The sequence below is a fragment of the Triturus cristatus genome, chromosome 5_2 (assembly GCF_964204655.1).
Source record: "Triturus cristatus chromosome 5_2, aTriCri1.1, whole genome shotgun sequence".
Classification (NCBI taxonomy): domain Eukaryota; kingdom Metazoa; phylum Chordata; class Amphibia; order Caudata; family Salamandridae; genus Triturus; species Triturus cristatus.
In genome coordinates this window covers 960,279,496-960,294,090 of record NC_140588.1, presented here as the reverse complement: position 1 = coordinate 960,294,090, position 14,595 = coordinate 960,279,496, and the positions used below count along the sequence as shown (strand labels likewise).

At 44.9% G+C, this 14,595-nt stretch overlaps 1 protein-coding gene across 2 annotated transcripts in view; it reads left to right on the top strand.

Moving 5' to 3' along the window:
- The window catches only part of LOC146829470 (synaptotagmin-like protein 2), a 704,022-nt gene that overhangs the window by 262,698 nt on the left and 426,729 nt on the right, over positions 1–14,595 (top strand). For both annotated transcript variants that reach the window (XM_085608155.1, XM_085608153.1), the window contains exon 2: positions 3,537–4,078. In XM_085608155.1, coding sequence (XP_085464281.1) covers positions 3,954–4,078 — 125 coding nt within the window. In that variant the 5' untranslated portion in view covers positions 3,537–3,953. The remainder of the gene's footprint in view (positions 1–3,536; positions 4,079–14,595) is intronic.

Here is a 14,595-nt window from a genome sequence, read left to right as displayed (position 1 = left end):
TAACAATCTGGCTCCTTGGTTCTTAGCTGATTAATTTAGAAAACCTCTACAGATCTATTTTAGTGCTTTAAGTGATGAGGCCAGACAGCAGCTTGCAAGTACATGTTTATTAGGTATAATGATATCCCCAGCAGAAACGCGTTCTGTAAATTTTTGGTTAAAAATGGTAACCATCGCCTGCATTGATAACAAGCTCATTGATTCCATAAAATAAATTACTTGCGTACATGTTTTTGCATGCTGTTATGAGGCACTGGTCCAGCAGCAGTCAAAACGTGTTTCATTTGAACTGTTATGGGGCTTTTCCATGTTTCCACTTATGCATAATCTTTCTTTACTATTGCCAGATACTTAAACATGGCACACTTCTCAGTGATATTGCTGTGTGTGCAGTCTTTTGGCCTGTAACGCTGCAGTGGCATATTCTGCTTTTAGCAGATGTTTTGCAATGAATTTATCAAATTTAGATACTTGTAAAGTGATGTGTTCTTTCTTAATTAAGTTGTGTAAAGTATTTCTCGGATTACTGCATAGCAGTGAACAAATGCATTTGACAGTCTACAAAATGACAGACAAATGTAGCGCACCATGTGGCATAATTCTAATCAGCATAATTGCACTCAACACCACACAGTTCCATGCCACATAATTCAACTCCACACATTTCCATTCCATACCACATAATTCCAGACCAAACCACATCATCTTCAACTTCACAACACATCACACAACCAATCCACACCACACAACCAATCCACACCACATACCCAATCCACACCACAGAATTCCACATCATGTCGCAAAAGCTAACAGCACACCACATTATTCAACTCCACTACATACCACTCCACAATACCATTCTACATAATTAACTCAATGAGAAACAGTTACACTCTACATAATTCCAGTGCACTCAATGCCATATAATCACTGTCCACATAATTCCACTGCACAATCATGCCGCATTATTCCACTACACACATTCGCTCCATACCACACATTTACAAACCACACAATTCTACAACTGACAATTCTAATCCAATCCACATAATTCCATTCCACACATGTTCACTTCACCCAATAACACACCACTAAAAGACATTGTCATATACAACACCAATAGCTCTTCTTGCAAATGTGCAAATGTGAGACCTATAGGCATTGTACAAAATAAATTCAACTTCGCACATCCCGCATAATTCCCCTCCAACCCACTCACTATATTCCACACAACACCACACAATTTAATGCCACACAATTCTAGACAATGCAACATAGTTATATTCCACATATTACCACTCAGTACTCTATATTTACACTCCACATAATTACACTCTACTCAACACAACATAAATACACCCCCCATAAATGCAATCTATGCCAAATACCAGCAGTCCACATAAATGCACTCCACAGTATGACACTTAATTCCAATAAGCATAATTTCACTCAACGCTGCACAGTTCCAGGCTACACATTTCAACTCCACACATTTCCAATACTCACCACATAATTCCACACCAAACAACATATTTCAAATACACAACACAATTCCACAACACATCATATGCCTCCGATTCACACCACAGATTTCCACATCATGCCACAAAATGTAACAGCACACCACATAATTCAAGTCCACAACATGCTACTCTGCAACACCAATACCATTCTGGATAAAAAACTCCATAACACATAATCTCACTCTACATATTTCCAGTACTACGTAATCCCATTTAATTACTATTCACAGCACACCATGCCACATATTTCCACTACACAACTCCACATCACACCACACAAATCCTTGCAACACTGTTCCACAATAAACAATTCTAATACAACCCATCTTTCCCTCGCACTTCCACCAATCAGGTCATCTCTCCCCTACACCCCACCCCTCTAATCTTCCCCTCCCAATGCCACTACCCTCTCATCATGCAATCTCACTGCCCCCTCTCATCCCTCCCTCTCTCCTCTCTATACTACCCGCTCACACATGCTACCTTGTTGGGCCTCCTCCTGCTGTGCACTGGTCCACCTCTCGCCTCCCCCAATTAATGCCTACCCTACTCGTCCCTCTCTCTCTCACCCCTCACTCTCTCACACACTCTTCCCGCCTCTCTCATATGGTTGACTTCAGGTGTTCGAGCACCATTTTTCCATGCCTTTTCAATGTTTGTCCCTCAAACCCACGCTCTCCTCCTCTTCATGGGGTGTTTTCTGTGTACCCAGGCGCTCCCTCCTATCTGTTGCCTGCTCTCTTTCTTTCCCCTTTTCTCTCACACTCTCTGCTCCTCTATATGGAGTTTGTTCACCTCTTCATGCACCGTCATTTTCAACGCCAAGAGCTCTAACTCTTGCAAATGCGAGATATATTGCATTGCAAATGCTTGTTTATTCATGTATTTATTTTTGGAAATACGTCTAACCTTCTAACCTTTGCACCAAACCGAAGTGACTTGCGACATATGTTAAAATAACATCAACGTACATATTAGCGGCTTTTAGAAAATGCAGACGTATTATTATATGCAGTCGGCAGCCTAAGGGTATATGCATTAGGTATGCGCTGTTGTGTTCCAGAGATGAGAACGTTCACAGATCCGGTGTAGCTGTGGGTTTTCGAATGCAACTTTCCGTGCCTGGAGTGTGAGCGCACCCATTACAGGGATGGGCTGACAGGTGCGGTTCCAACCACTGTGAAATCAGTTCTCTTCCGCCATCTGTCAAGCGGGTAACCACGCGCCAACGCCCACGCGAGCACTTCATTACCCTATAACAACGACTTGCTGGGAAGAGATGAGGACTAGGAAGTGGCGCGGGATGGCCCCGCCCACCAGTAGCCTCCCACCGGCCCCGCCCTTACGTAGGTTTTAACTGTACATCATGGCACCGTCCACAGCACACAAAATGCACTGCAGCTCTAGCCACCTTGCGTGATTCTAGTATCTTTCCTGAAACACCTTAAATGGCAAGCAGGGCGCATGAGAGGGGCTTAAGAGGCAGTGGAAAGGGAGACAAATGCGGATTGGTAGGAGCACTAAGTGAGAGGAAACAGAATATTTTGTAAAATAGACAACATTTTTGAGGACTTTAAAAAATGAGAGGGGGGGGGAGTGTGTGTGCGTTTTTTTCTGTGTGTATGCAAACATTCCTGGTTAAATCCGAGTGACAACTCACCACACCACACCCGACTGAAAGCACCTGTACCCAACTATGTTTCAGAAGATACATTTATTAGGGGAGTGTAACACCACAAACACCCTCCGTGAAACTGTGCCCTGCCAGTCAGATGTTTCTGGGTGTCCTGGCGCCAAATGTTTGCTTTCTCTGATAAAGCAGCCTGAAATACTCTGATATCACATTTGCATAAAGGCATTGAATGTGCCAGAGACATGGGAATAAGCAGGACAGCTCGCTTTGCAAGTTCTGCTCTAGAGCAAACACCCGCCCAAGTGTACACATCCAGTCACCATATGCCATGTTTATTCGCTAAGACCTCTTAATTGTGTTTTTTTTTCTCTTTCTTGCAGCCGTGGCTGAAAGCTCCTGAACTTTTTTCGTTGATGGAAGGGAAGGACCTGGCCGGAGTTCCCTTGGGTGATGTGGCTGTCTGCAGGTACAGATAATTGATCGCAAGGTGACCCATTGCATCGGGAGTGTGGGTGTTCCACCCTGTGAGAAGAAAGCAATAGCGCTGCATGGCCGAAACAGAGAAAAAAGTCCATCTGGCGAGCCTTCTACGGCATAAAGGAAAATTTGCTCAGATGATCATGTGAAAGAGAAATCAATTGACGTCAAGCAGCACTTGGACCAATAATGTGGCCTTAAAATTGGCGCTGACCTCAGGTGGCATATTGTAGAACTGGCACAGATGTATTAAGAGCGTGACAGCCACAGGCTACAATGCCCTTATCCAACAAGGCCTGAAGACATCACGATTTGGGCTAATGAAGAAGAGCGACAAAGAGAAGATGCTGGACCTAAGCTTTCTGACCGAGGAGGAGTATGAGAAGCTCATGCATGTACTGCAGAGGGATGAAGAACTGAAGAAAAAAGATGGCGATCGAATCAGGTATGATATATGGGATGTGTGAAGAGATAGAAAATAATTACCAAGGCATTCACATTTTTAGAAATGGCATGTGGGATGGCCACGCGGCTGTTGTGCAATGCTGCTTAATTTAGAATATCAAACACATCAAGTAAAAGCTGGCTGGGGAAAGCCAAACCAACAGCAACAAAGGCCATATACCCACTGGCATAACTTATTGGATCAGGATAGCAGCAGCAAACATATTGTATACAACCAACTGCATGGGTCACTGAGGATGCACTTTGTAGGCCACAGGTGCCTTTGTAACCATCTATGCCCTTACTGGAAAATCTACAGAATTTTAATGTATTTCTCCATCATGCAAGTTAACTCACAAAATGAATTGTATAGAAATGTATAGAAAGGAAGGGTGACTGAGAGCAGGTCAGATACACTATGGGGCCCACATTTATAGTTGTATCCGCCCATCTATGCTATTAGGACAAATAAATGCATCAGTGGGGCTTGTACGTAAAGAGTGGATAACAGATGCGGACTGTATATTAACATGTCCTAATTCTGCCGTACAGTAAAGCTCAGAGTGAGTGTATGCCTTTACAAAGGTAATTCATTTCACATCATGGTGCTAATTATGTATTGCCTGGGCACCAATGGAAGAGAAAGAGAACACTCATACGTACGTATTGACATGGGTGGGGTTCAGAAGACCCAATGCAAAGGTGTGGCCCCAACCAGCAGTATCCCTCGAAGGACTGCCTAAACGTCTGGCCACCATACGCATTCCTACCCACTCCTTCTTAGCTAACTGAAGCTGTGTTATTGCCAGGTGACGTATGAAGAAGCTCAGCCACAAGGTACATTCCTCCTGGTGCTCCACCACCGTTTCCGCGTGTACTGTAATAGGAGCCTTCTGAGGTTTCCTCCTCTGATATTTGTGAGGAACACACCCGAGGAAACCAGGCCCCCTAGAGACCAGGCCCCGTGTGCGATGCCCGGACACATATTGACTGTGGACAGCCAGTTAGCTCATATATGGCCAAAATAACCTGGACCCTTTGGTTCCATTGGGATATGTTAATCTTTGGAACAGATATGATTCTCAACCTTTCTGATCAAAAATATCTGGGTGAAGCTTGGCACTTCACATCACTGTAGAGATATTCAGGACATGTCCCCATTGAAGCTCACTGTTAGGGTAGATATTTTAAAATATAATCCTGGTCATAGTTAACTGGCAGTGTAAGGCCCTCCTGAGGCCTCTTGAGCCCTGACACGAGCACTCCCCTTATAAAACTAATGACCAGCTGTTGTGCATTGTTGGATACATGATTGTGTACATCCAGCAGGGCTTGACATATTTGAATCATACAATTACATTCCACACTTGATTTTTGGGGGACACACAGAGATGAAGTGAATAGCCCAGAATAACCAAATTATCAGTAAAGTGCCAAGGCTAGACTTTGAACCCAAGTCGTCACATTCAAAACATGCCATTAGACCACATCTCCTCATGGCATGACTCTGTTCTGGGCTGCCAGCAATCAGTTAAATTACTTTGTCAGGAGACCAGCAAGCAATTGTGTCTTGAAATGGTGGTTGCCCCTGAAATCAAGGTCCAATCTCTGGGGAAAAATAAATATTATTGAAAAAAAATCCTTCAGTGTTTTCTGTCGAGAGACCTATAAGGACATTTCTTTAACACACTAAGGATCGTATTTAGAGTTTGCCGGAGCAAGAGCGTGGCCCTAAGTCAGCGGGGCTCCCACCCTGCCTCGTGGTTGTCCGCTCTATTTGAAGTCAAGCAAAGTGCTGGGTTTACGCCAGCAGAGCCTCGAGTGGCGCCGTCAGCCTATCCACCTGCTTGAAGTAGATTGGGTAAACAGTTTACAATGTTGCAAAATAATTTTTAATGAGGTAAAGCTCAGATTTTGTTTTAATGAAGTAATATGATCTGGATGTCTATTGCAAGTATAATTTTTTTTTTTAAGAATTGTTTTATTTATATTTTTGGACGTAGAGTATTTTGAGAAACCGAGGAAACTGAGCCAGCTAACACATCTTTTGCCCCCTATTTGGGGCTCAGGCCGGGGCTTTTTCAAGGCTAATAGAAAGCAGGAGTATTTTCCTCGTATTATTGTCAACTGTAGAAAAGGTATGTTCTGCAGAACCGGCATGTCTGCTGGAATTCTTCCAATGTGAACAAGTGTGGTATCATATGAAGCAATGTCATACATATTTCACATGGTGAATCAGCAATATGGTTACATCTTGCTCAGGGGAAAAATTAAGGTTTAGAGTCGCTGGGGCCCAAAGTGGCTGCTCTGTCCATTATGCAACTGGATCCAAGTCAGTGGACGGACTTGTTGATTCACTATGGAGATGAGCTACTTCGCACTACCGAATTGACCAAATCAAGGGGTCCTCACTATCCAATGGGCCCATCTAGATATTTTGAAATAAATTTATAACTTTGCTATAAGTAAACATTTATTTAAAAAAAACATATATGATCGTAATACAAACCCAGATCCTATTCACTTTATTAAAAAGTTAGAGATTTATCTCATTGAGAATTTTTTGCAACATTGTAAACTGACTATTCTATCTACTTCAAACTGTTTTTTGCAGCTATGGGTTTAGGATTATAGCTAATTCTAACACTTGGGTGTTTATGAGGTCTGAGGCACTCCTATAGCTATCACATATAGTTTTAAATTGACCAGATTAAGGTCTGCGTTGCTCTCAAATGATGGGAAGATACAGCCTACTCCCCTAATTATCCATCCTAGGACTGAACACCAATGGTTAAACTCATGAGGCACCCGCAAATCATATAATCAGATACATTCAACTCATACAGTACAATGAACACAGAGATGTACTTGTCTTGACTTTTGGATTTATTTTCTTGCTTTTTCTTTTTGCCACTTTGAAGCCATGTATCAAACCCCAGTGGATTCCGAGGGATTTAAGATCTCAGATCATCCCTACGTATGGTGATCTTGATGACGATCTTTTGACTCTATGGGAAAATGAACTCATGTCAAGTTCCATGAAACTAATGGATATTCTAGTAGAGAATGCGGATAGGAAGGACTATAAGCTACAAGCGGAGATCGCACAGCTAGGCAATGAGATAAAGAGCTTGAGCTTACCAGAAGCCACTACCAAGAATTTTGAGATCCTAAATAATATCTTATCAAGGCACCAGAATGATATTAGATATATTTCGGACATAATAGCCTTGATGAAGTCGTAGGGATACTTTCCTAAAACAACGAAACACGTGTTGGCTAAAGGAGGTCTAACGGCAAAAGAAAAAGCCAGACAATAAATCCAAAAGTCAAGACAAGAACATCTCTGTGTTCACTGGACTGTACAATTTGAATGAATCCGATTATATGAATTGCATGTGCCCCATGAGTTTAGCCGTTTACTGTTATAACACGCATTTAGGGTAAGACACCTCACTTAGATAGGAGCCCATTTTCAAGTTGCACAGTCCCCCAGGCTCTACCCCTTCCTGCTTTTCTAAACTTGTGACCTGGTGGTGCGTCTACTACGGACGTTCCACATCACAGTGACTTTCATCCCACCCTATTGAGGGTGGAGGCACTATTACTCATTTTCATGTCCGCCATCCAAGGTTTAGCAGACATGGGCAGGGAAAAAGGATAATAGCCCCCACGTGTTTCATCTGGCCCAGTTCGTGTTTTTTGTTTAGTAAAAAGAAACTCCGCTTTCAGAGATTTTTATAAAACAAGTTTTGCTGAGCGCATGCTTTAAACATGGCACCTGCTCAGCAAACCTACAGTGCTGCACAGAGATGACTGCCAGGCAGGCCTGGGTCTTTAAGTAGGGGGATGGACCTCCGAATGACCCTTAACATCTCCTCATTTTTATTCTGTTCTTTAAATTAAATGAGATGCCCCAGTAAATAACAGAACGCGGTACGGCTTCTGCTTCCGTAGCAGAATCCCTTCATCCCCACAACAATGACCCCAATGTTACTGCCACACATGTGTGGCGGCGGGGATGCCACTGAGCTCAAGATGCCTTGCTTTCATCAATGCATCAGTCTTTCAAGGATATTTGATATGAGCAGGAACTGGGCCATGGTTATCATCATGAGAAGTATATTTGCCTATGATCTGCATGCATCTGACCCTTCGAACCTGAGGATTTTATCATGCAAAGGAATGGCAGCATGTATGCATCAAAGAGTACAGGTGAAGCATGGATGCCTCTGACATCACACACAAAATAATCAAGTAATAAAACAGAACAGTACTCCTGCATCCTGTCTCCTTTTCATTCAGAAATGCAAATCAATGGTGGATTGACCATGTATTTGAAGCAAACATAAAAAAGCACACTTTTTTTTAATAACAAATGCATTATATAATTTTATGACCAGAAATTAGTACGCATTCTACGCGTTGGATACATAGTTTACACATTTGGTGCCCCCCACTGGGATGGCTCCAGTCATGGGCACATTTCAGCAACATAGTTATAGATTTAGCAAAAGGAAATGGGCTGAAAAAATGTACCTTACTTAAGGCCCAAGATACCTTGAGTCAGTCAAGGCAGAAACTTGATGTGAACATAATTCACCAATAGAAATATATAAACTTCACAGCTGTTAATGCCCATGGTACATCTGTGAATGTTTATCACATTACAGGTACTGATTCCCATAATGTTAAGTGAAGCTACCCACTGATGCCAGGTTGTCAAATAAGTGCCCTTTATTTGTTGCCTTGGTAACATATAAGGAAGTTGATAGGTGTTTGAGAGGAGTATTCCAGTAGATAGGCGGGACACTCGTGTATTGGAGGCACAAATCAAAGTTATTGTGCGGCTAGTGCCCTTCTGGGCGGGAATGCTCACACACATGGGGTGGGTGTTGGGCAGGAGACTCTTGAAGGACCCCAGATTAGCCCTACTAATTGAGTCTGCTGACCTGGACTACAATAGATGCCAAGCTGCACCGGACGGGGCTAGTAATTGCTAAGCGAGACATAGCCAAAGAATGGAAGTGTGTTAAGCCCCCCCCTTTTTAGAAGGTTGGAAGAGAGGCTTGGGCTGTCGCATGAGTTTGGAGGTTCCAATTTACGCGGCAAGGGGCTGCCCACAGAAGCACTGTAATATGAGTTGGCTGATGTCAAACAGGGGCCATCCTCTTAGATACGAGAGGTATGCAATCCCGAACCCTAGACGACAAAATCAGAGTTTATGATGGTCAGACGCATGGTTGAGGGGGGCAGGGAGGAGGGGGAAGGGGGAGCTCTACATGTGTCGATTGTAACAATGGTCCAGTCCTATGGTGACTATCAGATCATAATGTTAGAAATTTGGGCTTCATGCACTTCGCCGCTGTGATCATTGACATGTCTGGAACAAAAACAATAAAATTATAAGTTGATAGCACATGCGGGCTACACCCGTGGGTCCAGAGGGGTGGGTTTGCTGGTACGTACCTCCCTCCCATTTCAGGGATCTCAAATTATCTCCGACCCCCTCAGCAGATTTGTCTCGGTCTCCGGCCAATGGTAAGGGAGGGTCTTAAATGTAACGTCTGTCTATATCCCCCAAAGCTTCATTTTTCCACTTTGATTGATCTTGGCTCACATATGATTGATTTGCCAGAGGGCGACACGCTGGTGGTGGGTGACTGTAATGCGGCCCTTAGTGGGGACCTTGATTGTCTGCCAGTAAGGCAAGGGGAGTCCTCTGGTAAGCACTTGCAGGAATTTTTGGATGCCCTAGGCTTAATTGATGTGTGGCGTGTATGTAACCCAACGTCTAGACAATACACCTTTCACTCAGGAGCACACAGGAGTATGTCTTGCATCGATTATTTGTTTTGTAAGGTAATCCAGCTTCCACAATTTGGCGAAATTGCCTTTCTTCCCAGGGGTATTTCCGACCACTCCCCGTCGTCACATACTACGGAGGTGTTTCCCCCTCCAGCAGCCGCAAAATGGCGCACTCTCCCTGGTATCTTCGGGGCCAGCGGTGCGCTCTAAACTGCTGGATGCCACCCAAAATTACTTTACTGAAAATGATGGGTCGGTTACTTCTGATATTATACTGTGGGAGGCTTATAAAACTGTTATTCGGGGTTGTGGTGTAGCGGCGGTAGCAGGGCATAGAAAAGAAAAGTATAAGCAATTACGAGACCTAGAACAGGAGGTGAGAACGTTAGAAGCCGAGATGGTCGCATCTGTATCTCCGGAAGCCTCACACAAACTAGCTATAAAGCAGAAAGAATATCGGGATATAGCAGAAGACGCCGCGAAGATTCATTATCATGCCACTCAGCACCGTATTTATGATAGCGCCGATAAGGCCAGTATGTTGCTGGCGTGGCTGGACAAGAGGGGATTGGCCAATAGATGGGTGGCTGAGATTCTTGACCCTCATGGCACTCGCTACTATGATAGGCTTGGAATTGCAGAAACATTCGCCAATCATTTCAAATTGGTTTACACCCCATCGTCTGAATCTACTCAAGCCGCAGCAGCGGAATTACTTTCCACATTACCTTTACCACAATTAGATCCACAAGAGGTGTCGGATCTCGATGCCGATCTGACATCGGAAAAAGTTTCCGGAGCCATTGGAGCATTACAATCCGGGAAGGCCATGGGTTCGAGCGGCCTCCCAATTTAACTTTATAAACTTACCGCCTCCGTAATAGCCCACTTTTTAGTGCGAATGTATCATGAGGGTGTATCCAGTGGCACTTTGCCCGCTACGCAGAGGTTAGCTAATATGGTGGTTATACGGAAAACAGGCAAACCACCGGACCACTGCTCCTCGTACAAACCGATCTCCCTCTTGGACCCCGAGGTCAAGATCCTAGCTGAACTTCTGGCCCGTCATCTTTTCCCCTGTCTTCCTAAACTGATTCACCCGGAGCAATCTGGCTTCATGCCAGCTAGAAATACAGCGCTTAATCTTCGCCGCTTATTTGGGCCTCTACTATTATGGAGGACTCAGTGATCATGTCATTGGACGCTAAGATGGCCTTTGACATGATTGAATGGCCATTCCTGTTTGCCGTGTTGGAAAGATATGGATTTGGCGCTTGGTTTGTCTCACGGGTACGCCTGCTCTATGCCCATCCCCTGGCATGGGTCACGGTAAACGGAGGCCGGTCTGCCATTTTCGAGCTGAGAAAAGGCACACGACAGGGTTGCCCCCTGTCACCTCTTCTTTTCTCCCTAGCCTTAGAACCCCTAGCCATATGGATTAGAGGTGATCCCTTATTTCTCGGCCTGAATTGGTCTCAGGACTGGACAGACAGAATCTCCCTTTATGCGGATGATATCTAACTTTATTTGGCCCGACCCCAGTCTTCAATTCACAGATTGCTTCACGTCTTTGCCCTCTACTGTAAATGTTCCGGTTACACGATCAATTGAGATAAGTCTCTGGTGTACGTATTGAGTGGGGAGCCACCGCTCCTCCCGGCGGGTTGCCCAGCCCAGATCATCACGGAGGGTTTTCGGTATTTGGGTATATATATTTCCAAAGATGAAGGTATTTTCCACCGTCAAAACTTGATCCCGCCGCTCCAACGGTTACGTGCCGGTGTGCAGCACTGGAAATCATTGCCTCTCACGCTTCTGGGTAGAGCAGATCTTTACAAAATGACGGCACTCCCACGCTTTCTTTACGCTTTGCAGAATACGCCCTTCTTGGTGTCCCCCCAGTATTTCCTTTCGATTGAGTCTGAGGTGCGCTCCCTCCTATGGAAAAGCTGGTACGATGGAGGTATAGCTTTGCCCGTCATCAAATATTATTATTGGTCCTTGCATTTGGTGGTGCTCAACCATTGGATGCATCGGCCCAGCACGGACCCAGCGTATAGAATGGATAGGTACAATATGCTTCCAGGTAACTATCTCAGGGCTCTGTATGAGGGTAAAAAATATGCACCTAAATATACCCCGACCTCTACCACGGCTTCCTTATGGTATTCGGAAACCACGGCGTTGAGTTGGGAAGGCAAGATTACTAAAGCCACCCCACTACTTGAGGCCATTCAGTTAGGCATGCTCTCGCGGTTCCCAGGGTTTGATAAATGGGATTTAATTGGCCTTTCGACGGTGGGTGACCTTTGGACTGGGGGGGTTGTCCCGTTTGGGGATCTGCAACAACAATACCAGCTTCAGGCGTTGCCTAGAGGCTCCGATCTGCCCGCCTCCTCACCACTGGAAGATAGATTATTGGATGACAACCTCCCTGAACAAGCTATTTCCCTAACGTATCGTAAGATTCTTAATAATATGCCTGATTCTCAGGGAGAATTGTGCGCAAAATGGAATGACGAGGTGGGAGAGCTTGACGACGAAGAGTGGAGGGAGGCCCTTGCATCACCCGAGAGGTAGCGATCCGCTCCCGCTTTAAGTTAATACAACTCAAAATACTTCACAGGACGTATTACACTAGTTCAGCATTAGTCAAGATGGGTCTCATATCCTCCCAAGACTGCCCCCGGGGCTGTGGACAACTGGGAACTTTCCTACACCAATGATGGGATTGCCCCGAGCTCCAGACATTCTGGGGAGGAGTGGTTTTAGCCTTGTGCCAAATATGTCATAAAACTATTGTAGTATCTCCTCTTGTTTGTCTTTTAAATATTTGGGAAGCTACAGATCTTACTAGGCCTGAATGTCTCTGGGCCACTTTGGGATGTATGATTGCCAAACGCAACATTGCTAGAACTTGGAAGGGGGGGACCACACAGACTCATTGACTGGGAATCGGACATGGACTGGTGTATGCAAGCGGAGAGGGCGGTGTATGAAAGTAGAGGATGCTCGGGTAAATGGACAAAGATGTGGGGCCCATGGAATGAAAGTAGAGGTTTCATTGGTACCCCTTTCCACAACACTTCTGATGTGCTTGACAACGAAACACCTTAAGTTGGATTTTGCTGGAATTAAGGGCGCAATGGTTTGTTCCTGAGACCCATTATATTCATTGTTCATTTATATTTTTTAGTGCTCTCAGGAATTGTACTTTGTTTTGGAACTGCACCGATATTGTTTTTGTGTTATGTGTGTTTTAAGATTCAATAAAAAGAGTTAAAAAGAAAAAAGAAAAGAAAATGAGTTATAAACAAAGTTATTTTTGTTTGAAAATCACTCTCCCCGAAAGAAATGGATAACTCTGCGATCCAGTGTCTGAACGTCAGTGGCCGTGACAGTAGAGCAAAATGAATGTGCACTGGTTTTGCTCTATCACAGACCTCACAGACCTCTATCACAGACCTCTCCCAAAGGGTCCCCAAACCAAGCATGCAGTGTTGAGGAAAAGGGTGTTTTTGCAGCTTCTGTTGTTCCAGGTGGGAAGCTCTGGCACAACCAGCTTTCGGCCCCTGAGGCCTTTGGTGTTCAGGCCATTAGAGCTGTGACGTTTCCGTGCCATGTTTGACTGATTGTTCTGAAAATTAGAATTCTTTACTTATTGCAAAGACTTCTTCGTGTTGTTTAAAAGTTAATGACATTGTAAATGGCAGACTTCGAGGCAGAGGTGGAACGTAATTTACTCTAAGAAGCGGATCATGTCGTTATGTTGGCAGAACACATAGGGCTGGATGGCCGGGTGTTGTGTTTTGGGCAAAAGTCTTTTATTGTTCTCAGCAGCGCCAAGAACGGTTACTCAAATGGTAAACCGCACTGTAACTTTTCTGGATAAATGGTAAATTCTGAAATTTAGACCGCTTTTGTGAATGTGCTCCTAACTAGAATACCGCACCCTTCTTGGTGAAAAATACCGATCATTTGTTCATTTTTTAAATATTCTGGAGAGGTAAGGTGTCGGTCCTGAAACTGGATTTTGTGTAAAATCCTCTATTTGTTTAAAACAATATGTATATTTCTGCACCAAAGACATGGAAGCTTCTTTGGAAGAATCTGCAAATTTCAAGAGTACCTCTTCAGAACTGCCTTTTAAATACATAGAGGCCCATTAGTATAGCAGGTGGATCGCCACCGCCCGTATGGCGGTGGCGATCCGCTCGCTAAAAACCTCTGCCCGCATTCAATTTCCCCCCTCGCCCCATTACCATGGCGGGGGGGACCCCGGCGGACGGGAAGAATGTCCGCCGGTTTTCCACCGGTAGGCAATCCACCCGATTGCCTACCAGGCGGAAAAGCAGTTTATATGGTGGCGGTGTCTGGTAGACACCGCCATCCATATTACTATAAAGGCGGGGACCTGCCTTTCCGCCGCCACGGAAAGGCAGGCGGTGTTTGACATTGGGGGCCCGTAGCGGGCCCCCAGGTATTCTGGGGCTGGGGGGTCCACATGGGGGGACCTCTGGTACCCTCCTGCATTTCAATGTACAACGTGGCAGGCACCGCACGGTGCCTGTTACGTTGTGCATTGAAAGGCACAGGCTGCCTTTGTGGCATTGCAGCGGGCGGTGCTCTCTGCACCGCCCGCCGCAATGTTGCAGATGCGCCATGTGCCCACCAGTGTGGCGGGCGCATGCTAATCGGGAGTGCGGGACC